We start from the raw sequence: 23,218 nt of genomic DNA on the forward strand, positions 1-23,218 counted from the left end.
GGGCGGGGCAGAGCCCTCCCACCTCACTCTAAAACCCCTCCTTTCATTTCTGTCCCCTCCACATCACTAGTCCCACTCTCCACTGAGCCCCCCCGGTCGACCCAGGACCCAGAGCCTCTCAGCACAGCGTTTGCAGGCATACCCCTCCAGACCTCCACCCCCGTCGGAGCCATGGGCACACCTGCTCCCGAGACGGCCTTCTCCTTCAACACTTCAGACACACAGACTCAGCCCAGTGCCACCCAGGAACAAGTGGTCCCTGCATCTGTCCCCAGCTCCCCCACAGTCACTGTCCTTGCCTCTGCCCCCACCCTCACCCCCCAGGTTGCCACCAGCTACACCCCCTCAAGCACCACCCACATTGCCCAGGGTGCCCCCCATCCCCCTTCCCGAATGCACAATTCCCCAACCCGGAACCTGCCTGCCCCCCACTCTCCTCCACACAACCCCCACTCCCCACCTCGTACATCATCCTCCCCGGCTTCAGTCAATGACTCTCGGGGTCCACGCGCCACGGAACCATCGAGGAAGAGCATGATGGAGGTGGAACGGAAGCTGGCCCACCGCAAGACAAGCAAGTTCCCCGAGAGCGCCCGAGGTCAGTGACACTGCAGGCTCCATGCGGGTCGGGCCCCCAGGCCCTCTCCCTGCCGCCTGCCTGGGCTGCTGACCCCAGTCCCTCTCACCCTCTCACCTGGGCTGATGAGACCCTGTGTCCCCAGAGTCGAAGCAGCTGGCCTGGGAGAGGCTGGTGGGTGAGATCGCTTTCCAGCTGGACCGAAGGATCCTGTCCAGCATCTTCCCAGAGCGCGTGCGGCTCTACGGCTTCACTGTCTCCAACATCCCGGAGAAGATCATCCAGGTGTGTGGCCAGGGGCCTGCAGGGACAGGGGGCAGGCTGGCCCATGAGGGGCTGTGGGGACCCTGCATTCTGGCCAGGCCAAACGTGCCATGACCTGAGGAGTCCCTGGGATAGAGGAAGCTGACTGCTCAGTGCCAGCGGCCGGCGGGTGTTGGGGCGTCTGGCAGTGGGAGCCCAAGGTCTCCTCGGAGGAAGGCGAGGTGGGGGGTTTCAGCAAGGTCGGGCGGCTCTTGCCCTTTGCCACCAGGATGGCCTCCTCTGTGGACACACGTGGAGAATGATGCTTTGCCAACACGCCCGAGTGTGCATCTGTGCCACGCGTGTGGCAGGCTGTAGAAGGCACGGGGAAGCTGGATTGGGGGTGTGCGCCTGCCGGGCAGGGAGGGCAGCTGCATCGCTACTTACCACTCGGGCTTCTCTTGAGAAAACAGCCCAGCCGCACTCCCGGCCGCTTTTTCTCTCCAGCTGTGATTATCTGTGGATTGCAGGCCTCTGTGTAGCCTGAGCAGGAGCTACTGTGAGCCCCGAGGGTCCAGGTTTGAGCTTTGCCTCTGGTTAAAGCATCCTTTGGTTAGTTTTGTGTGTGGAGGTTTTTGTTTGTTCGTGTTTTTTGTTTTCAGATGGACTCTCGCTCTGTCACCTGCCCAGGGTGAGCTGAGATTGCGCCATTACACTCTAGCCTGGGCAACAAACCAAGACTCCACCTGAAAAAAAAAAAGAGTACACAATAGTGTATGTACCCAGCTCACTGCAACCTCTGCCTCTCAGTTCAAACGATTCCGCTGCCCCAGCCTCTTCTTTCAAGACAGCCCAGGCTGAAGAACAGTGGCGTGATCCTAGCTCACTGCAAGCATGAACTCCTAAGGGTTCAAGCCTCCCAAGTAGCTGGTGACCACAGGTTTACACTACCACACCCAGCTAACATACATATATATATATTTTGTTGTTGTTGTTGTTGTTGTTGTTGTTTGAGATGGTGCTTCGCTCTTGTCACCCAGGCTGCAGCGTAATGGTGCGATCTTGGATCACTACAACCTCTGCCTCCCAGGTTCAAGCAATTCTCCTGCCTCAGCCTCCCAAGTAGTTGGGATTACAGGCACGCACCACCACGCCCGGCTAACTTTTTTGTAGTTTTAGTAGAGACAGGTTTTCTCCATGTTGGCCAGGCTGGTTTCAAAATCCCGACCTCAGGTGATCCGCCCGCCTCAGCCTCCCAAAGTGCGGGGATTACAGGCATGAGCCACCGCGCCCGGCCCCAAAAGGGAAGCTTTTAAAGACAGAGATGTCCATGTAAGCTGCCTTGAAACCAAGTTTAGAAGTCACAGAAGCTCACTGCAGTGGCCTTGTTCATTGGTGAAGGCCACTGTTAAGCGAGTGGCCTTGAGCAAGCAGTGTCTTGGAATCCTGCACTCTTGAGGAAGTTTTTGTGATAAATCCTGTTACAGGCCTGCGTGCGAGAGGACTTCTTCACAGCCTTTCCCTACTGCAACTTTTTTTTTTTTTTTTTTTTTTTTGAGACGGAGTCTCGCTCTGTCGCCCAGGCTGGAGTGCAGTGGCCGGATCTCAGCTCACTGCAAGCTCCACCTCCCGGGTTCACGCCATTCTCCTGCCTCAGCCTCTCAAGTAACTGGGACTACAGGCGCCCGCCACCACGCCCGGCTAGTTTTTTTGTACTTTTTAGTAGAGACGGGGTTTCACCGTGTTAGCCAGGATGGTCTCGATCTCCTGACCTCGTCATCCGCCCGTCTCAGCCTTCCAAAGTGCTGAGATTACAGGCTTGAGCCACCGCGCCCAGCCGCAACTTTTTTTTAAGATGGGGTCTCACTCTGTCGCCCAGGCTGGAGTGCAGTGGCATAACCATGGTTCACTCAAGTGGCCCTCCCATCTCAGCCTCCCTGCTAACTGGGACTACAGGCGTGCACCAACACACCTGGCTAATTTGTTTATTTTTTTTAAATTTGTATTTATTTATTTATTTTTGAGATAGAGTCTTGATCCTGTCACCCAGGCTGGAGTGCAGTGGTACAATCTCAGCTCTCTGCAGCCTCCACCTCCTGGGTTCAAGCAATTCTCCTGCCTCAGCCTCTCAAGTAGCTGGGATTACAGGCACCCGCCACCATACCTGGCTAATTTTTGTGTATTTTTTTGGTAGAGATGGTGTTTTGCCGTGTTGGCCAGGCTGGTCTCAAACTCCCTGCCTCAAGTGATCCGCCTGCCTCTGCCTCCCAAAGTGCTGGGATTACAGGCATGAGCCCAGCCTTAAATTTTTTTTTTTTTTTTTTTTTTTTGAGACAGAGTCTTGCTCTGTCACCCAGCTAGAGTGCAGAGGCCCAACCTTGGCTCACTGCAACCTCCGTCTCCCAAGTTCAAGCAATTTTCTTGCCTCAGCCTCCCAAACTGAGGCTTGAGCTGTGGCCAGGTGTGAGCCACCATGCCTGGCCTTGAAGGAATATTTTTAAGACAGGGTGATATTTATAAGACACAACTGACACACCTCAGCCAGGTGTGGTGGCTCACGCCTGTCATCCCAGCACTGTAGGAAGCCGAGGCGGGCAGATCACCTGAAGTCAGGAGTTTGAGACCAGCCTGGCCAACGTGATGCAACCCCGTCTCTACTAAAAATACTAAAACATTAGCCAGGCGTGGTGGCATGCGCCTGTAATCCCAGCTACTTAGGAGGCTGAGGCAGAAGAATCCCTTGAACCCGGGAGGCGGAGGTTGCAGCGAGCCGAGATCGAACCACTGCACTCCACCCTGGGCGACAGAGCAAGACTCCGTCTCAAAACAACAACAAGACACAACTCGCTGCACTGTGAGATGTGAGGGCACTGCCATTCCCCGGGGTGGGGGCCCCCGCGTGACCTGGTGCTCAGTGCTCACCGGGGCCGCTGCCTGTAACCCTCAGAACACTCCTGCAGGTGGCACCATGATTTCCTTCACATCCCAGCAGCAAAACTGAGGCTCAGGCCCAGGGTGGTGCGGAAGCAGCCGTTAAACATGGCTGTCCGCCGACCCTTACTCCTGTGCTGAACCTCGATGGTGTCTTCCTGCTCCCACAACTGTGCATATTGCTCATTTGCCTAGAAGGCTCAGGGGCCAAGAACCTCCCGCTGGGGAGAGACGGGCGCATCCCAGGCACGTCCCAGGCAACAGGGGTGCTGAGCGCAGGCTCTGGGAGCACTTAGCAGAGGTTGGCGTCACATTAACTGGGCCCAGTCCTAAGTCCAGCCCCAAGCCTGGTACCCTGCACACACGACCACCAGCCTGGGAGCCTTCCCCAAGGGGTGGTGCCTGAACAGCTTGTCTGGGCAAGAGTGTTCCCAGCAGGTTGGGGACCACCAAGTCAGGCATCTGGGACACAGTAGGATGTAGCTGGAAGAGAGGTGCAGGGACAGACTGGGGGACACTGGAGGGTGGCCCTCCCCCAAGTGTTGGAGCAGTGGAAACTATACGAGGAGCTCAGGCAGGGGCTAGCCCACCCAACTCCACTTCAGACCCATGGCTCTGTGGGCCTGTGCAGAGAGTGGGCAGGGCCAAGCCTGGAGGCGGGGGCAGCTGCACCTGAGACAGGCTGCAAAATTGGCAGGGCCCAGTGCAAAATGAAAATAATTCAAAACTTAGAATTTCAGGATGGTGCCAACAGAGCATTGAGCTGGGCACTGGGCTTTCCACAACTGCCCAGGTCACACATCCAGGGGGCAGTGGCAGGCGGGGTGGGAGGGGCTGCCTTCATGATTACAGGCCTTAGGGTGGGACCCAGTCACTGCCTGGCTGGTGGGAGGACACAGGGCATGAGGAAGTGAGTGGAAACTGACCCAGATGTGCTGGTTTCCAGGCCCAGGAGGAGGCAGGTGAAGGAGACAGGCCCCTCAGTGCTGGGGCCAACACTTGGCTGGGGTTGTCAGTTCAGTGCTGGGGGAAGAAAGGGAGTTCCCTAGGGGGTGTGCAGGCTAGAGGGTGTTGAGGATGGAGGCCAGGGTAAGGAAGGGGGGGCCTTCAGACGCTGAGAGGGAGCAGAGCAGGGAGCCAGGAGGAGGCCTGGGAAAGACCCCAGACCCCTGGGTCAGGGGACCCTGTGTGCCTCCAGATGCCTAGCCACAGCCCCTGTCCTCAGTCCCTGGAGGCCTCAGCCCAACTGCAATCCCTGGTGGTGGGTGGAGCAGACGACAGGGTTGGGGCATCCTCTTTCACCCTGTGGATGAGGCCCCACTGGGGAGCTTTGGGAGCCACCTGCCCCGCCCGGATCAGGCCTTGAAGACCTCTCTGTCCGGCTCTGCCCACTGGGCTTCCCTGTCCTAAACCCTTGAGGTCCCTCGCAGAACCTCCCCACCGCACACCCCTCGGATCCTGGCCGTCTCGCAGCCTCACGTGCCCCTCGGTCTTCCCCTTACCTGCCTGTGTGTGGAGGTGTGGCAAAGGAGGGTCCCTGATGGCCGCTCTCCCCGCAGGCCTCCCTGAACCCCAGTGACCACAAGCTGGACGAGGAGCTGTGCCAGATGCTCACACAGCGTTACGTGAGCATCATGAACAGGCTGCAGAGTCTGGGCTACAACGGGCGGGTGCACCCTGCGCTGACCGAACAGCTGGTGAACGCCTATGGCATCCTGCGAGAGCGCCCGGAGCTGGCGGCGTCCGAGGGCGGCACCTACACTGTGGACTTCCTGCAGCGCGTGCTAGTGGAGACCGTGCACCCTAGCATGCTCACCGACGCGCTGCTGCTGCTCTCCTGCCTCAACCAGCTGGCGCACGATGATGGCAAGCCCATGTTCATCTGGTGACGCTGGAGCTGGGAGGTCCAGGCTCACTCAACCCCACAGTCTTCTGCACAGCCATTAAAGCTTCCCACAGACGCTGGTCGCTGGGCCTGTGCCAGCACTCCTGGGTGGTGCTGCCTCCTCTGAGGTGGCTCACCAGGCCCCTGCACCGTGCCCCTTCAGCCCTGCCTGCCCTGGAGGTCAATGCCCATCCTGGACCCTCTGCGAGAGCCCGAGAGGCCAAGGCTCAGCAGTGGTCTGCGAGGGGTTGGTCTGAAGGCCCCCAGGCTCCCCTCCCATGGCACTGAGAGCAGTGGGAGCTCCTGGGACCTGGATGGGGAAGGGTAGGAACCAGGAAGGGGTGGAGCGGGGAGGGAAGGGCTGTGGCTCTGTGCCTGCCGCAGTGGTGAGGGGCACGGAGCTGGCAGAGGTGGGAGGAGACAAGGATGTGGGTGTGGGATCCCTGCCTCCATACTAGGCCGGGGCTGGGTGAGGGGTGGAGGGGGGCAGTCTTCCAGGCCTTGAGGACAAGAGGACATTCAAGGGAGAAGAGCCAGGAGAAAGCATCCTCACCCCAACCTGGGCATGGGGCAGCCCAGCGAAGTGGCAGCCCCTTCCCAAGACACCCAAGGCCATCCCACAGGTCCTGGAGACTTTGAGAGGGATTCAGAGCTGGCAAGGGCAGACACCACCTGCTGCAGGAGCTGAGGAGCACAAGCAGGATTTGGGGGCAGGCCAGGGGCCTCCCACAGTGCACTAAGGGCAGATGGGGTGCTGGGAAGGGCTTGTGGAGAGTGCAGGAAGCTGAGGGAGCCGGCCAGGATGGGAAGTCCCTGGGGAGGAAGACATGGGAGGGGAGAAGCGCAGTGTAGGAAAGCGCAGAGGGGCCCACACCACAGGGTGAGACAGGAGCAAGTCTGCAGGCAGGAAGGCAAGGAGGCTGGCTGCAATGGGAGGGAGATCGAAACCCCAACTGAGGAGGATCCTGGGGCACCAGTGCTTGCCAGACAGAGAGGATAGCACGAGGCAACAGTGGACCCACAAGGTCTGAGTTCCAATGGGAATCTTTCAGCAACCAGTAAGGAGTCCAGGGAAGGAGCGGGTATGCAGGGTGTGCCAGGCCCTCCGAGGATGCCTGGGCTGCTGAGCTTCCTGCCTCTGCCCTCCCCACTCCCAGGCCTCCAGGGAATCCAACCAGACACCCAGCCTCTTGGTCCCTGGGAAGGGCAGGGAAGAGCTCTGCCAGAAGCCTCTCCACCTCCCTGCCAACTCCCAGGGCTATTTAAGAGACGCTTGCACCCAGCTGACCGGGAGAGTGTGTGCTGGTTCACAGGCCCAATTAGAAAGGTGGGAGGCGAGCAGAGCCTGGGAGCTACCGGCCATCCTGTCCTGGAAGCTCCTGAGGGTATGCCAGAGCGCTCCACGAATGGGGAGAATGGGGAAACGCTTCCGTCTGGCTCGCGTGCAGCAGCAGAGCTACGCGCAGGGCAGAACCAACAGTCCCTCTCCTTAGATTGGAAGCTCCATGGGGTAGGGCCACAGGGCCATCACCACTGCGGGCTGGCCTTTTGGGGGACTTTGTGGGGCGCTAGGCGGGAGTCCATCCCTCCTTAGGTGTCAGGTCTTTGAACTCAGGCGCCCGACACCACCGGGCCGCAGAGACACGCGTAGCGGGTGGGGTGGATTCTGCCGTCTGGGCAGCCGGAGTACCCGACTTATTCCATGCTGACCTGCGTGGGGGCGGGTACAGGGGAGCAGGGGGCAGAGCACACTGTTTGCTCCTCACCAGCCCTGCGCAGCCCGCACTCAAGAACGGTCGTCCTCCACTTGCCGCAGGCTGCATCCCGATCCCGCTTGCGTTGGGCGGACCTCACAGGTTCCCTGTGTGACCTTCGCGGGTGTATAGGGCGGGGCAAGGAGGATCCAGGGTGGGGATTTGAGATCAGGTCCCTTTCGGGTTTTCTTTCTGAAGCGCCCCGCTGCCTACGCCCGCGCCTCCGCCAGGCTCGCTGGGTCAGCACCTCACCGGCTTTGCGCACACGCTGTGCCACGCGGCCTTCACCCCTGTGACTCCCCCGCAGCTCGCGCTGATGCACCGACAAGTCAGCTTGTCCTCTGGAAGCCAATGAGTCTCCCCGGCGCCCCGCGGCCGAAGAGTTAGGTGTACCATGCAATCCCCGCCCAACTGGCCCCGGGCGACTGACGCCCTGCGGCCCTCACCCTTCCCGCACCCGGCTTTGCACGCCCTCCACGGCTTGGCCCACGAGCTGCTCTCCCCGGCCTACTGGGCCCTGGACCAGCTGCTGGGCTGCTGTGCACCAACGGCGAGCCCGATCAGCCTGGGATGGCTGAGAAGGGGGGCGAGCGGCCTCGTGGCGCTGCTGCTGCTGCTGGTGGTGGTCGGCCTGCCCTTGGCGCTGACCCGCCTGCCACTCTGGCTGGCGCTGCAGGTTTGGCGCCGCCCCTTCTGCTACCGCCCCCCTCCGCTGTGCTGGGCGCCGCCCGCGCTCTGGCGCCCGCCTGCCGAACCCGGGCGCTGCTTCATCTTCCTCATGGCCAATCTGTGCCTGCTCCTGGACAGGCTGTCGCGCTTCAGCAACCTGCCACACAGCCAGCGACCGGCTGAGGCCATTGGCGCCGCGCTCTATAGGGCTACGGACTGCAGCCAACTGTGGCCCAGGGCGCCGCGTGGGACGCTGGTGGCCTCGCTGCCCGTGGGTCTGGACGTTGTGTGTCTGCAGGAGGTATTCGATTTGCGCGCAGCTCGTCACTTGGTGAATCGCCTGACGCCCAACCTGGGCCCGGTGCTGTAGGACGTCGGCACACTTGGCCTACAGACCGGGCCGCACCTCAAGCTACTGGACAGCGGGCTGCTGCTGGCCTCGCGCTACCCGCTGCTGTGCGCCACCTTCCGTTGCTTCCCCCACGCGCGTGGCGAGGACACGCTGGCCTCCAAGGGACTACTGTCCACACAGGTACTGGCCTACCCCGCCCAGAGCACAGAGGGGGCGGGGTTCAGCCAAGAAGGCGAGGGAAGCTGGGGCCCTCCGTGGTGTTGCAGGCGCAGCTGGGCAGCCTGGACGGGCGCCACATCGTGGGATTCCTGCACTGCACGCACTTGCAAGCACTGGCTGGTGAGCCCTGCGGGTGGGTCCTCAGAACAGGTCCCGCCTCTCCGTGGCGGCTACTGATCCCTACATTCACCTGCACCCCGCCCCCAACTCCCGCCCTATGTTCACTGCCCCAGGCATGGGAATTCCTGAGAGGTGCCTGTCGGGCTCACAGATCAGGAACTGGGGAGCCGGGAGCTGACTGTCCAAGATGCGGGTCCGAATCTGGAGCCGAGCCCACCCCACCCCCCTTCCCCGCACAGAGGACGGGCCCTTGGGCAGCAAACAGCTGACGCTGCTGCTGGACTGAGCCGAGAAGTTTGAGGCCGAGAGCGAACAAAGTGGAGGGGTCGTGGCTTTACGCGTGCTCCTGGGCGACCTAAACTTCGATAACTTCTCGAAAGGTCCAGCAAGAGGGGAGGGCAGGGAGGCAGGGGCGGAGCCAGGAGGCCCGGCCCCGCCCACCGCGCTCCAGCCTCTCTCTGCGCTGCAGCAGCAGCACAAGCTCTTCTGCCGCTTCCAGGACCCCTGCCGGATGGGCACGCGCCAAGAGCAGCCCTGGGCCCTGGGTATCGTGCTTGGGGGGAGGGTACCAGAGCGGGGAGTGGACCTGGGGAGCGCTGTCGGCCGAGGCTCTGGCTGATGCCTCCCTCCCCCAGATCCCCCAGGGACCGCACTGCGCAGCTCCGTGCTCCACCACTCCGTGGCCTCCTCCCCCGAGATGCTGAGGCGGTGAATGGCGACCTGGAGGTAGGCACTGCCCGCCTGAAGCGCGCAAAGGGGCCCTGGCCTTGGTGACACCGCCCCCTTCCAGGACCCTGGAGCAGGAGAAAGGGCGCCACCTCTACCTGGCCGGCCCTCCCGGCAGAAGCCGCCGAGCTAAGCCCTGGAGGGGTCAGCACCTGGACTACATCACGTACTGCGGAGTTCCTGGGGGCCTGCTGAGCCCAGTGAGTGCCAGGGCCCGGGTGGCTGGGCCTGCGGCGCTGGGACGACCCTCAACCTGATTCCCGCCCCCAGGAGGTGGAGCAGGTGACGTTCAGTACCGCCCTGGGGGGGGTCACGGACCACCTGGTAGTGAACCTGCAGCTCCGAGTCTGGGTGTCCTAAGGCAGGCACAGATGACAGGCGTGCAGCCGGCGCGCACAGACACGACTCGGAGCACGAACTAGGCGCCGTAGCTGCGTCCCCAGAACCGGGTGACTTAAGGCATCTTTATTGCAGGACCTTCACACGGCCTCCTGGGCACGGCGGTACTCATAGACGCTGCCGTGCTCGGGAAAGGCCGGTGCTTGAGGGGGTGACCCCGGCGGTGGGGCGGGGTCCTCTGGGTCCCCATAGCCACCGCCGCCGGGCGTGTGGAGACAGAACACATCCTGTTGGGGGGGGTACGGGCTCAGCGCAGTTGTGGCCCCTCCCTGTCACCTGCACAGTCCCCTCCCCACAGGGCAGCATCCATCACCCACCCCCAGGGACCACAGAGGCCTGGTACGCGCCCCCTTTCCTTCGGGGGCCAGATTAAACTCGGCCTCTGGTCATGTCTGCAACTGTTCCCCGTCTGTGGGATGGGGCCGGGAGAGGAGAGGGACAGGACAGGCCATGGCCCTTACCCCAGGGTACACGGTCACCGACGTCTTGCCGCCCAGATTCACCGTCCGGCCGTTTTTGCGTATCAGCAGGTTTAGGCCGCGGGCACCGGGCTCGCCCCCTGGGGAGGGAGGCGAGGAGTCCAGAGGGACACGCGGCGGGGGCGGGGGCGGGGGCAGGGAGGGCCGCGAGGGCTGGGGACCCGCTCACCGTGGAGCCCGTAGGGCCGGAAGGCGCGGCGCTCGGTCAGCACTGACAGCAGCGCCTCCTCCCGAAAGACCAGCTCGCGGGTGACACCGTCGCCGCCCCGGAAGCGGCCTCTGCCCCCCGAGCCCCGCCGCAGCTCGAAGCGGCGCAGGATGACCGGGTACCTGTGAGGGCGAGGACAAGGGCGAAGACTTAGTGTGGCCGAGCCCCGGCTCCCACCCGGTCGCGCTCCCCAGGCTCCGCGCACCCCGCTCACCGGCTCTCCAGGATTTCAGGGTCGGTGATGCGCGTGTTGGTCATATGGCTGTGCACGCCGCTGCGCCCATGCCAGCTGGGACCCGCGCCCGCGCCGCCTGCCACCGTCTCGTAGTAGCCCATGTGGGCGTTGCCCAGCGTCACGTTGTTCATGCAGCCCTGGCGAGAGCACTCGGTCGCTGCGCTGGGCTGGGGCGGGGCGTCCCCACCTCGCCCGCCCACTCCTACTCCAGCCTGCCCACCCGGCCCGCCCCCGACCGCGCTCACCCCGCCCCCGCACCTGGGAGGCGGCGCAGGCCCCAAAGGCCCCCAGGATGACATCCACCACGCGCTGCGACGTGAGCACGTTGCCGCCCACCACGGCCGCCTCGGGCGACGGGTCCAGGATGGAGCCTTGGGGAATCACTATGCGCACTGGCGCCAGGCAGCCCTGTGCGGGGAGGGCGGCTCTCAGGGGCTCTTGGGGTGGGCTCCAAGAGAAATAGCACCTCCGCGCCCCAACACCCATGGGGTCAGTCCGTGGCTGGGCCCGGAGGCGCACTCAGGGTGACCTCGGGCTGGGGCCCGCCCTCGCTCACACACCCCTGCGAACCTGGTTGAGCGGGATGTCGCGGCCCACCAGACAGCGCAGGCAGTAGATGAGGGCGGACAGGGTTATGGCCCGCGGTGCGTTGAGATTACCGAACACCTCCGGCCCAGTGCCGCTGAAGTCAAACACAGCGCTGCCCTGCGCACCGGAGGGAAGAGAGAGGCAGTCAGCAGCTGCGCCATGCCCCTGCCGCCCAGAAGCGCCATCCCTGCGGCCCACCTGACTCAGGTTGATCTGCACGCGAAGGCGGATAGGAGAACCGTCATCCATGTGGTCTTCCGAGGACACCTCCAGGGGCAGGCCCCGGGCCTGCCGGGAGGTTCCAAAGGCACGCAACATGTCGCGCACGGCCAGCTCAGCGTTCGCCTGGCAGGGAGCAGGATCAGTGGCAGCCAGGCCACCTGCAGGATGGCCCTGCTGCCCACACTCCTGTGCCCAGGCCCACCTGAATATGGCCCATGTAGGCCTGCACCACGTCCAGGCCGTACTGCCCAATGAGCTCCCCCACCAGCTGGATGCCCTTCTGGTTGGCTGCCACCTGGGCACGGAGGTCCGACAGGTTGTCGTGCAGGTTTCTGGTTCCGCTACAGTTGGGGACCTTGCCTGGCGCCCGCAGGGCCTCAGTCACCGCTGGATGGACAGTGTCATCACTGAGCCCCTGGCCAACCCTGTCTGCACCCCCAACCCAGGTTTCCCAAATCCAGACAAGGTCTCTGGCCCCTAGAAAGCAGTGAGGTCTGGCCTGGGACTGCTCCCCACCTCAGGAAAGCTCCTGCCCTTGAGCCTGGCTCAGGGTCCTCTCTGAGGCAGCCACAGGGCCCTCTGCAGTGTGCCTGCACATGTCCCTCTGTGGTCCACACCCCCTGCCCCCAGCTCACACTGATCAAGGCAGCAGCCGGAAATGGGCCACTCTATTTGTGTCCTCAACACCAGAACAGCCTGTGGTTCCATTACACCCACCCTCCACCCCGGCCACGCCACTTCCCCTGGGCTCCCAGACCTGCAGCCTCAGACCAGGGCTTGTTTTCCCTGCCTTCCTACCCCTACCCCCACCACAGGCACTGCTGCAGCCTCCATCCCACCTTTCCTGCCACTGCTCAGTGCCAGGGCCTCCACCTCCAGCTGCCCAAACTTGACCCCTGGCCCCCTCTCCCAAATCCCTCCAAATACCCACTTCCTTCCACATCCAAAACAGTCCCCCACCCTCCACCCTCACCCTCCACTCAGCCCAAGACTCAGCATCATCCAGGGCAACTGCAGCTGCCCCCACTCTTGTCCCCCAGCCTCCAGGCCACTCTCAGGCCCCGCATCCTCTCTGCACGTGGGCACAGTGGGAGATTAGTGCAGGACCAGCTGAAAGCCCTTCACGGCCACCCACCACCCAGTGACTCAGACCTAGGCCCAGAAAACACTACAGGGGCCTTTGGGCCCTGCCCCTGCCCCTGCCTTGCTGTTTCTCTGCAGACTCCACCCAGTATGACTGCACACACAAGCAGCCACCCACCTTGAAACAGGCTTCTCTCCCTCCAGCACCCTGACCCTCCACGTCTTGGCTAACTCTCCACCCACAAAACCACCCCTCAGGAGGCCTTCCTGGGCCCAGGCTGCATTCCTCTCAGCTCCTGGGATCCGATCTGCAGTTGCCCTTTGCGGTAACCACCTATCTCCTCCCAGCCTCAAGGCAGGCCTGGGTCTATGGGCTGCATCCCACGGTCCAGCCAGGCCTGCTTGCCAGCAGTGGCCATGTGTCCCAGAATGCAGAAGGCCCACCCCACCCCACCCCACCCCACTCACCCTCCTCTTGGAAGACACCCCCCTGGACGAGTTTGAAGGACAGAAAGACGGCACCCTCCTGTTGCAGCGTGGTGGAGTGGGGGGGCATGGAGCCTGGTGTGATGCCGCCAATGTCTGCATGGTGCCCTCGGCTGGCCACATAGAAAACAGGCCGCGTCTGACCCGGCCAAAACACCTAGCGGGTGGAAAGCCACGGTCAGCTACGTCGGCCACCCCTGCCCCAGCAGAGGCAGGTGGGCAGCACCCCTCACCGGTGTGATAACAGTCAGGTCTGGCAGGTGGCTGCCCCCGGCACTGGGATGGTTGCTCAGTAGCACGTCACCAGGGTGGAGATCAGCCCCCAGGTGCTGGATCTGAAACCAGGAAATGGGTGCAGAGTGGGCACAGTGGAGCAGGGGCCAGAGTGGGGTGGGGTGGAGGGTGAGGGAGGGGGATGGAAGGGTGAGGCGAGGGAGGGGTGGCAGGGTGAGGTGAGGGAGGGGTAGGAAGGCGGGGGAGGGTCCACCGCACCTGGAACTGCACCGTCTCCTGCATGGCACCCAGGTGCACAGGGATGTGGGGGGCATTGGACACCAGCCCCCCATCGGGCCCAAAGAGAGCACAGGAAAAGTCGAGGCGCTCCTTGATGTTGGTGGAGATGGCTGTGCGCTGCAGGATGCGGCCCATCTGCTCTGGGAGCACAAAGTGACCAGATGCCTGCTGGCCCCATCCACCCACAGCATGGCCCCAGGAAAGGAAGGAACAGGAACCACCGGGGCTCAAACCCAGAACCCAGCAGCTTTTTCCTGGGGAAGACCAAGGTGACCGTGTGCCCACTTGGCCACATGTCTTAGCCTATGTAAAGGACACCACCTTCCTCCCCAGTCCCGCCTGGAGCCCCCAGCAAGAACCCAGTGCCACTCCTCGACCCTCCCACCCTGCCTGGCACAGCAAGAACCTGGTTCCTAGGCTCTTGACCCCTGGGCTCCCAGCAAGCCGCTGGCCTGACCCTGCACAGATGGGTTCCCTGTGCTGCCCTCAGTATCTCATCCTTAGCTAGAAGTTCACTCCCCGGATCACATGGCTGCAGGTAAGAGGGGGAAGGTGTCCTCCTTGCCCAAGGCTTGTTCTCATGGCCAACTGCACCATGCCAGTGCTGCAGCCACACTGCCTGCCCCGTCACCAGGGGGTCCTGCTTCTGCCTCTCCCTTTGGGCACAGCCCTGCCAGCCACCCCATGACACAGCCGGCGCCTCATCCCACAGGGAGCCAGGCAGCAGGGAACCTGGCCACGGCCACTCACCAGCAATGCTCATGAAGCGGTGTGAGAAGATGGACAGCTGGATAGGGTCCAGTTGGGTGCCCATTGTGCCAGGGACTTCGGCCCCCACAGAGATGCGGATGTCCCCTGTCTCGGTCACCTCTGCCTGGCAACCTGGCTCCACCAGGATGGTGCTAGGGAGCAGAGGGCACAGAGGGTCTGCATGGAGCCAGACGACACCCCTCCAACCAGAGATGCCACAGCCCCAGGCCAGGGGACACCCCAACGATGGTAGGATACAGAGTCCTGCAGGCCCCTGCAGCCTTGGGCCAGAGAACCCTGCACCAGGGGCCCCATGGTTGACCCCTCCATATCCTCCACCCTGGTTGGACCTCAGCCCACCTGTTACTGTCGATGATGAGGCAGGGCCCATGGAGCTTGTGCCCATAGCCCAGCTCTCCCAGCAGGTACACAGGGGTCTCCTGGTAGCCCCCCTCAAAGTAGCACTGGGTCATCTGCAGAGGGTGTGGGTGAGTGCAGCACCCGGGCCCAGCACCCTCCCCGATGCCTCTCACAGGGCTTGGTCCCCATCCCAGTGCCCCATGGGTGCTGTCAGGCTGGTACGGGCAGGACCACCAACCTTGTCCACCCGGGGAGGCCCGGTCTGGGCTTTGGGGGCATCCTCGAGGCGAAGACCACTGCGGCCAGTGCCCCTCACTCGCACATCGTCCACGACCACTGGCCGCTCAGGGATGACAAAGCCAAACTCCCTCATGTACCTGCACTCCCCACGGGGCCCAAGGAGTAGTCAACGTGAGGTGGCCAGACAGGAAGGCCCTTTGCCAGGGATCCGGAGTTGGCAAACTCACGTACCGCTCCACGAAGGCTGCCCCGAAGTCCCCCGCACGGGGCGAGCGGGCTGTGGCTGGGTGCTGGTGGGCAGACACCATCAGGGCACAGTCGGTGCCCCGGTAGCGCAGGTGCAGGAAGCTCTCAGTGCTGATCTGGGACCTGCAGCAGGTGGTTGGGGACACTCACACCAAACCCCCTGCCCTGCCCCCCACCCCACCCAGCGCCCGGCAAGGACACCTGTTCTGTTTCTCGCGCACCCCGGGACCACCTGGGAAGTCATCAGGCAGAAAACCCACCAAGGGGGACAACGTAAGCCCTCTGTCCAGGGCACCCTGGGAGCCCACCTGGGGAAGCCCTGGGCCTGCAGGGCATCCACACACTGCTCCTCCAGGCGGCTCAGCCTCTGGTCCAGCTGCATGAAGGTCTCAGGCGCGTAGAGCAGGGAGCAGGGCTCCTGTGCCTCGTGCACCACGTCAGCCAGGGCCAGCCCCAGGGCCGACAGCAACCCACTGTGCCTGCAGGGATGGGCAGCGTGGCAATAGGGGGGCCACCTCCCAAGCCAGTGCAGATCACACGCATCTCCGTGCACCCACACCTAGGCCCACCTGTGGATGTGCACGGTGTCCATGCCCAGGGCCCGGGCAATGGCACATGCATGCTGCCCACCAGCTCCCCCAAAGCAGGCCAGCACATGGGCTGAGGGGTCATGACCTCTTGCCTAGGGAGACAGAAGGGGTCAGTGGGCTCTCCTACCCTACCCCATCCAGCCCCCCGCCTGAGCAGGAGGCGTGGGGCAGGGAGCAGGGCTGGGGGCAGGACAGGCGGGAGAGCAGAGGTGGACGTACCTGCGTGAGTGCACGGATGGGCCGGCACATGGCCTCGTTGGCCACGCGCACAAACCCCATGGCTACCTCCTCCAGGCTCAGCGGGGAGGCCGGGCAGGGCCCGTTGGTCAGGAAGCTGTTGACCTCAGTGGCCACAGCCTCCAGGGCTTTGCGGGAGGCCTCGGGGGAAAGTGGTTGGTCCTCTCCCGGCCCAAAAATGCAAGGGAAGGAGGCAGGCAGCAGGCGACCCAGGACCAGATTAGCATCCGTCACTGTCACGGGGCCCCCTGGGAGGTGGACAGGATGTGGGGCTTGGGGGCTGGAGGCAGCGGAGCAGGAGCAGGCGGCAGGGATAGGGCTGATGGGAGGGGCTGGGCCTGGGGCAGCAAGCGGAGGGCAAGGCCAGGCCAGGCAGATCCTGACTCTTACCTTTGCGGTAGCAGGCGGGTCCCGGGTGGGCTCCTGCTGACTCGGGCCCAACCACAAAGAGGCCAGACCTAGGGGAAGGGCTGGGGTTGGACGTGAGGAGGCAGACAGGGCTGGGGTCCTGGCCTGGGAAGCAGGAGAGCTGACCTGAAGAAGAGGCGGGAACCCCCTCCCGCTGCCACGGTGTTGATGTCCAGCTGCGGGGCCTGAAGGGTGACGCCAGCTGTGGTGGCCTCAAAGACATGCTCGAACTCCCCAGCGTAGCGGCTCACATCCGTGGACGTGCCTGGCAGGGGTGGGGTGCTGGTGGGTCGCTTAAAGACCCAGGGGCCCAGCAGCGGGGCCTCCCCGAGACCCCAGCCCTCAGCCCTCATACCTCCCATGTCAAAGCCGATGACAGGCTGGCCACCCTCCTGCTGGTACGTGGTTGCTGAGTAGCCCACCACACCGCCGGCCGGGCCCGAGAGCACAGCACGGGAGCCGCCGAAGGCGTCCATGGGCGCCAGGCCGCCATCAGAGCGCATGAACAACACCTGCACGTCCTGTGAGCGGGCAGCAGGTGCGCCACAAGGGGCTGTGAGCGGGCAGCAGGTGCGCCACAAGGGGCTGTGAGCGGGCAGCAGGTGCGCCACAAGGGGCTGTGAGCGGGCAGCAGGTGCGCCACAAGGGGCTGTGTGCGAGCAGCAGGTGGGCCATGAGGTGAGCGGGCAGCAGGTGCGCCACAAGGGGCTATGAGCGGGCAGCAGGTGTGCCACGAGGGGCTGTGAGCCGGCAGCAGGTGGGCCATGATGGGCTGGGCAGGCCGAGGCCCAGGCCCAGGCCCAGGCGTGGGTGGTGGAGGGGCCTCATGGCCTCACCTTAAGTTGGCCCTGGAAGCCACGGCGGAAGCCCTGGACGTAGCGTTGGATGGCAGGTGTGAGGTAGGCATCGGCACAGGCCGTGTGCCCCCGAGGGACGATGCGCACCATGGGCATGGCCTCCGAGGACAGTGACACGTGCGAGAAGCCCAACTCCCGGGCCAGCGCACCCACCTGCTGCTCGTGCTGGGCCCACCTATGACAAAAACCCAGTGGCACCTCGTCTCCCACCAGGCCCAGCACCTGCTCCCGCGGCCCACAGCCCACCTCACTCACGTGTACGAATGCATGAGCACCACGGCCAGGCTGCGGATGCCTCGAGACAGCAGCCCCTCCAGCTTTCCACGCAGGGTCCCCAGGTCCACAGGCTGCTGCACGTCCAGCAGGTCCCCCGTGCGGCCTGCCAGAAAAGCCCAGGAGGCCCCGTCACAGGCCAGCAGGACCCTCCGGCCCCAGCTCCCACACCAGCGACAGCACACACACCCTTGACAGGCGTCCCGGTGCCTGCCTCTCCACGGTGCAGCACCACGCGTTCGTCCACCTCCAGCACCTCTTCATACAGCACCTCGGGCATGGGCACAGTCTGGGGGCAGGCAGAGGCTCAGAAAAGGCCCAGGCCCAGGGGTGCATGCCAGGGTACCGTGTGGGTGTGTGGTACAGGCGAGTGGTTATGTCCCAACAGGCAGGTTGGCAGGCTCAGGACAGTCATACCTGGCAGCCCCAGCAAGGCTCACCCAGGGGGCAGCTCTCCACCCCCTAGGCAGCTGAGTGCAGCCAACTGTTCCACCCCCACGGAGGCAGCTTCTTCCGGAAATGCAGCAGTAGGTGCAGAGGTTCCACCCTCCCCTGCCTGAACAGGGCTAGCTTGGGTGGCCCCATGCCAGCGTCCAGGGCGGGCATGGTGGCAGGCAGGAACAGGGCATCCTGTGCCCACTCCAAGGGCTAGGGGAACTTCGGGTCCCACTGAGAATTCCTGGAGCTTCCTCTTTCTTTGTCAGCTGGTGCCCATGAGCCATCACTAATCCAACAACTGCTCTCCCCACAGGGTCAAGGCATCCCTGGGGGGTGGATGCCACACACCCTGGTCCCCAGCCAGCAAGGAGCTCACCAGGTCAAAGAGGTCCCCGCGGGCTTGGGTGCCAATGTGCAGCAGGTCTCGGAAGCCACGTGTCACCAGCAGCGCCACCCGTTCCCCCTTCCGCTCCAGCAGTGCATTGGTGGCCACTGTGGTGCCCATGCGGATACTGGCGATATGACTGGAGTCCAGCGGCCGGTCCCGGGGCAGGAGCATGCCGGCCTCCTGGGGACCACGTGGTCAGTGTGGTGTTTCTGGCCGTGGGGTCCCTGTCCACCCGCTCCGGCCTGGCCCACCTGCTCCAGAATGCGGCGGATCCCTTCAGTTGGTGCATCTGCATAGTTGGCAGGGTCTTCTGAGAGCAGTTTTAAGACCCGCACCTGACCCCCTGGGCACTGGGCAAAGACGTCTGTGAAGGTACCCCCACGGTCGATGGCAAAGTGGAAGCGGCCCTCAGGGCTGCCCATGGTGGTGGGGCTGGGATCCCACAGGAGCTCTTCAGCTGGTAGCCCTGGAAAAACTAGACAGAGGCGGTCAGTCCGGGCTCACCTGCGAGTGGGACTAGAGGTTCCCCAGCCCTGCCCTGCGCGTGCGGGGGATTCCTGAGGGAGAGACCCACGGGCACGACTCTGGGCAGAGCCAGAGCAGCAGGCCCAGCTCCGAGGGCAGCCTGGGCCCCAGCGAGACCCTGGCCGGGGGTCAAGGGCCTGATGCCCCCATGCCCCGCATCGCGCTTCTCTGGGCCCTGGATTGGGCTGAAACCCAGGCAGTGGAGCAGGCACGGGAGGTGGGGGCGACGCTGGACCCTGGAGCCCTCGGAGGGGGGTCCCTCAGCACGAAAGAGGCACGGGAGTGCGGGGAGGGCGTTTGGGGCGAGCTGGCCGGGGGACCCCACTTCCCTCTTTGCTCGACCTTCGGCCCAAGCCAGGTGGGCCCGGGGACTGGACGGAGCCTGAGCACCGACAGGGCGGCCCGAGGCGGGGACGCGTGAGTAGCGGCCCGGGAGGCAGCGGGGAAGGGGCTGAGGAGGGGAGGCCGCCCTGCGCAGGTCCCACCTGGGCGCTCGGCTCCGGCTCGGTGGCTCGCGGTCGGCTCTGGCTGCGCTCCCAGCGGCCCTGCCCGCACCAGCCTCGCCTCGGGGAGGAGCCTGCGGGACCCGCCCCCCGCGCCACTGGTCCCGGCACTCGCGGTTGCGTCAGGCCCGGTCCGCCCCCCGCGCCTCTGTCCTCGCCCTGCGCCTTCCCAGGCCGCCCGCGCCGGCTCAAGGGCACCTTGGCTCTGCGGCCCTCGGGGCTCCAGCGCCGGGCCTGGGCTCGCCGAGCGTGGGCGCCCCGGGATCCCACCTCCAGGTGTCCCGGGCAAGGGGAGCTGGCAGCCCGGGCCACAGCAGGGCTTCCCACTGGCGGACGTCGTTCCCCGTGTGAGGGGGCATTGAAGCACAGACAGGAAAGGGAAGGAGGCCCTGCGGCTTTCTCTACCAGCCCCGCTCCCGGCCCCGCGGGCCCCTCCTGTGCGGTATCTCTGGCCCTCTTCACCGGGTCTCCCTCCCCTCCAGCCCTCCTTGTGTCAGAGGCGTGTGAACCAGAGCAACTCCATCTTGAATAGGAGCTGGATAAAATGAGGGGGAAACCTACTGGGCTGCATTCCCAGACGATTAATGCATTCTGAGTCACAGGATGAGATAGGAGGTCAGCACAAGATACAGGTCATAAAAACCTGTATCTCCCAGCCTGGCCAACATGGTTGAAACCCCGTCTCTACTAAAAATACAAAAATTAGTCGGGCATATGGCATGTGCCTGTAATCTCAGCTACTGGGAGGCTGAGGCAGGAGAATCGCTGGAACCTGGGAGGCAGAGGCTGCAGTGAGCACAGATCGTGCAACTGCACTCCAGCCTGGGCAACAGAGCGAGGGGCGAGACTCCGTCTCAAAAACAAAAAACAACAACAAAAAAAAACCTGTATCTGATAAAACAGGTTGCAGTAAAGAAGCTGGCCAAACCCACCAAAACCATCGTCCTACACTCCCCCCAGCGCCATGACAGTTTACAAGGGCCACAGCAACGGCAGGAAGTTACCCTATATGGTCTAGAAAGGGGAGGCACTAATAATCCACCCCTCGTTTAGCATATCATCAAGAAATAACCATAAAAATGGGCAACTGGCCCGAGACGGTGGCTCGTGCCTGTAATCCCAGCACTTTGGGAGGCTGAAGTGTGCAGATCACAGGGTCAGTAGTTCAACACCATCCTGGCCAACATGGTGAAACCCGTCTCTACTAAAAATACAAAAATTAGCCGGGTGTGGTGGCACACGCCTGTAATCCCAGCTACTCAAGAGGCTAAGGCAGGAGAATCGCTTGAACCTGGGAGGTGGAGCTTGCAGTACTCCACCGTACTCCAGCCTGGCAACAGAGCGAGACTCCGTCTCAAAGAAAAGAGGGCAACCAGCAGCCCTCGGGGCTGCTGTCCATGGAGTAGCCATTCTTTATTCCTCTACTTTCTTAATAAACGTGCTTTCACTGTAGGCACTCGCCCTGAATTCTTTCTTTCAAGAAATGCAAGAACCCTCTTTGGGGTCTGGATTGGGACCCCTTTCCTCTCACATTTGTGCCAAGGGCCGTGGACTCCAGCTCCCCATAGACAGGGATGGGGCCCAGGATCAGGCACTCAGGACCCCCTCCCCGTGGATGGGCTGCTGCTCATGTCCGGATGACTGCCCTCTGAGTGGCGGGTGCCCGCTGTGATGTCACCCCCAGACCCCATGCCCACAGATCTCCTAGTGCCTTCCCCATCCTGAGGCCCAGCTGAGGCCCCAGATGATCATGCCATGCCCACGTGCAGGAGCCCCACCTGCCTGCTCTGAGCAGTCCCTGGGAAGCAGCTCTGGTCAGCAACCCCACTTCAGCCCAGGACCCTCCCCACCAGCCACACAGCCTCGCCCCAGCCAGCCCATACTCCTGTGGGACTGCCCTGCCTTCTGGTTTCCACCTGTCCCCAGCACAGCCTCTCAGCCCAGGATCTATCAGGAGAGATTCCCACACCCCACCCACCCACGCCCCCACCATCTGCCACCCTGTACGCACGCAGGTTGCCCGCCAGGCCTATGCTGCAGACCCCAGACTCTCTCACTGCCCACCACCATCCCCAGCCACCCCCTCGCCCCTCTGTTCACTCTAGGGGCCTGTGCTATCCACTCACAGATGCACCCTCTAAGGGCCTGTCCCCATGCTCCCCAGGGGCACCCCACTGCTGTGCACCTCCAGGTGTCCACCTCCCACCTCTGCCTGCATCTGGGGCTCTCCTGACCCCACTCCACTGCACATCTCAGGGGCAGACCAACGAAGGCCAACTCCCACCCACCCTAGGCTCAGGCCTCCCCTGGCTGCCCCACCTGCCTGCCCCCACCCCCACCCCCACCTGCCTCCTGCCCCACTGGGCCTTTATCTCTGTCCCTCGATGTTGGTGGGTCCCAGCTTCCCCTTGGCAATGCCATGCAGCCCCTCCACGGCGACCAGAGGCAGCTCCAGGCCTGCAGGATGGCCTGGCCCCTAGTCTCTAGTGGTGCCTCTGACTGCATGGCCAGACACGTCCCAAAACCAGGCCCCAGGCCACCTACCACTGGCCCACTCCAGCAGCAGCTCCTGCACCCGGCCCCATTCTCATCCCCACACCCACTCTGCCAGACGTCCTGTTACGTCCACCTTCAGAACACAGAGCCGCTACTTCTCACACCTGCACCCCGGGCCAGGCTTCCATCATGTTCCGCCAGGGCTGTGGCTGTCCCCACCACCGAAGAACAGAGGGCTGGGAGAAGAGTCTGCCACTGCGGCGGCTCTGACAGCTTCAGGCACAGCCAACTTGCACCCACCTCAGGGCCTGGCACAGGCTGTTCCCCGGGCCTGGAAAGCCACGCCCTAGCCTTGCAGCTCCCTTGCCCGCTCAGGCTCTGCTCAGAGGTCACTTTCCCAGACCTGGCACCTTCTCCCTGCTGCACGTCCTGAAAGAGCCCCAGGGCCCTGGCTTTGCTCTAGATGCCCCGCAGCACCCAGCAGGTTTGCCCAGCTCCACAGAGTCTTGGGGCCCCGGTACAGCCCACCTCTCTCAGCATTCTTGAATTTGATTGTTCTCCGCCTGAGCGGCCGGGGACTGGCAGCCACCTCAGCCAGGAACCCGGAGCTGCAGAAGCCCAGGCTGCTGCTACGGTTCCTGAGCACCAGCTTCAGCTCCTGGTTCTCCTGGATGAGCTGCACCAGCCGCCGCAGCTCTTCGTTCTCCTGTGCCAGCCGCTGGATCTCCTGCCGCAGGCCCTCATAGCTGCTGAGGAGGGACATGCCTGGCAGCCAGGGGCGGCAGCTGGCGGGGGCCAGCGGGCCAGCTGAGGACAATAGACCCTGCCATTGTGAGGTCAGCGGCTGCCCCTGCCCCCAGGCTTCAGCCACATTCCAGGCCTTCAGGGTCAGGACCCAGCAGTTCCGATCACCCCCGTGGCAGGGTTGGCCTGACCTCTGACCTCCGGTCCCCTACGGGCCAAATGACCAGTGGGTGCCCAGAACTGTCCCAAGTCTCTGGCTCCCTCCAGGAATCCTCCTCCTAGAAGATGGACGCTTTTTTGGGCCAGCCAAGCCCAAGTGTGTTGTGGGAGAAGGGATATGGGATTCAAGCCTCTGCACTCACCCATCTGACTGCCCACTGGCCACCAGTCACAGCCTGCAGGCCTGGCCATGCCAGGACATGGGTCAAGGCAACTGGGTATGGTATCTGGGCAGTCACGGTTGGCACAGCATCT

At 63.5% G+C, this 23,218-nt stretch overlaps 3 protein-coding genes across 13 annotated transcripts in view; 2 read left to right on the forward strand and 1 right to left on the reverse strand.

Moving 5' to 3' along the window:
• The window catches only part of SPATC1 (spermatogenesis and centriole associated 1), a 39,031-nt gene extending 33,319 nt beyond the window's left edge, over window positions 1-5,712 (forward strand). The window contains exons 3-5 of one of the 3 annotated variants that reach the window (XM_028853164.2): window positions 71-598; window positions 723-862; window positions 5,311-5,712. In XM_028853164.2, the coding sequence (XP_028708997.2) occupies window positions 71-598; window positions 723-862; window positions 5,311-5,640 (998 nt within the window). In that variant the 3' untranslated portion in view covers window positions 5,641-5,712. Of the gene's footprint in view, window positions 1-70; window positions 599-722; window positions 863-1,482; window positions 1,666-5,310 lie in introns of those variants that run through there. The other 2 variants (XM_077944504.1, XM_077944505.1) reach the window with 2 other exon arrangements.
• An 800-nt stretch (window positions 5,713-6,512) lies between these two features.
• Window positions 6,513-10,273, forward strand: SMPD5 (sphingomyelin phosphodiesterase 5). 4 transcript variants are annotated; one of them, XR_013397541.1, is made up of 7 exons: window positions 6,513-6,661; window positions 7,589-8,591; window positions 8,678-8,750; window positions 8,990-9,130; window positions 9,250-9,295; window positions 9,386-9,676; window positions 9,747-10,273. XR_013397541.1 is itself a non-coding variant. In XM_077944571.1 (7 exons), the coding sequence occupies exons 4-7, from the start codon at window positions 9,262-9,264 to the stop codon at window positions 9,834-9,836; spliced, it is 333 nt and encodes a 110-aa protein (XP_077800697.1). In that variant the 5' UTR covers window positions 6,525-6,661; window positions 7,589-8,591; window positions 8,678-8,750; window positions 8,990-9,261; the 3' UTR covers window positions 9,837-10,273. The 4 variants fall into 4 exon arrangements, 2 of the variants coding, with proteins under 2 accessions (XP_077800697.1, XP_077800698.1); XM_077944571.1 differs by having other exon boundaries at window positions 6,525-6,661; window positions 8,990-9,295; window positions 9,386-9,458; window positions 9,541-9,676; XM_077944572.1 differs by lacking the exon at window positions 6,513-6,661 and having other exon boundaries at window positions 8,099-8,591; window positions 9,386-9,458; window positions 9,541-9,676.
• Window positions 9,896-22,321, reverse strand: OPLAH (5-oxoprolinase, ATP-hydrolysing). 6 transcript variants are annotated; one of them, XM_077944401.1, is made up of 27 exons: window positions 22,165-22,321; window positions 18,728-18,951; window positions 18,465-18,656; window positions 17,840-17,939; window positions 17,633-17,756; window positions 17,357-17,552; window positions 16,876-17,041; window positions 16,647-16,785; window positions 16,503-16,570; window positions 16,095-16,360; window positions 15,855-15,967; window positions 15,594-15,764; window positions 15,271-15,408; window positions 15,038-15,176; window positions 14,800-14,912; window positions 14,440-14,591; window positions 13,669-13,829; window positions 13,410-13,511; window positions 13,159-13,333; window positions 11,810-11,994; window positions 11,584-11,730; window positions 11,368-11,502; window positions 11,056-11,205; window positions 10,777-10,934; window positions 10,524-10,684; window positions 10,337-10,434; window positions 9,896-10,102 (listed from the first exon to the last, which is right to left on the reverse strand). In XM_077944401.1, exons 2-27 carry the CDS (start codon window positions 18,896-18,898, stop codon window positions 9,956-9,958), a joined length of 3,867 nt encoding a protein of 1,288 aa, XP_077800527.1. In that variant the 5' UTR covers window positions 18,899-18,951; window positions 22,165-22,321; the 3' UTR covers window positions 9,896-9,955. The 6 variants fall into 6 exon arrangements, with proteins under 6 accessions (XP_077800527.1, XP_015001734.3, XP_077800526.1 ...); XM_015146248.3 differs by lacking the exon at window positions 22,165-22,321 and adding an exon at window positions 19,487-19,527 and having other exon boundaries at window positions 18,728-18,942; XM_077944400.1 differs by lacking the exon at window positions 22,165-22,321 and adding an exon at window positions 19,487-19,527 and having other exon boundaries at window positions 11,810-12,084; window positions 13,135-13,333; window positions 18,728-18,942.
• Between the last annotated feature and the right edge of the window lie 897 nt (window positions 22,322-23,218).

This window comes from Macaca mulatta, chromosome 8 (genome assembly GCF_049350105.2).
Source record: "Macaca mulatta isolate MMU2019108-1 chromosome 8, T2T-MMU8v2.0, whole genome shotgun sequence".
In the NCBI taxonomy this organism is placed as follows: Eukaryota; Metazoa; Chordata; class Mammalia; order Primates; family Cercopithecidae; genus Macaca; species Macaca mulatta.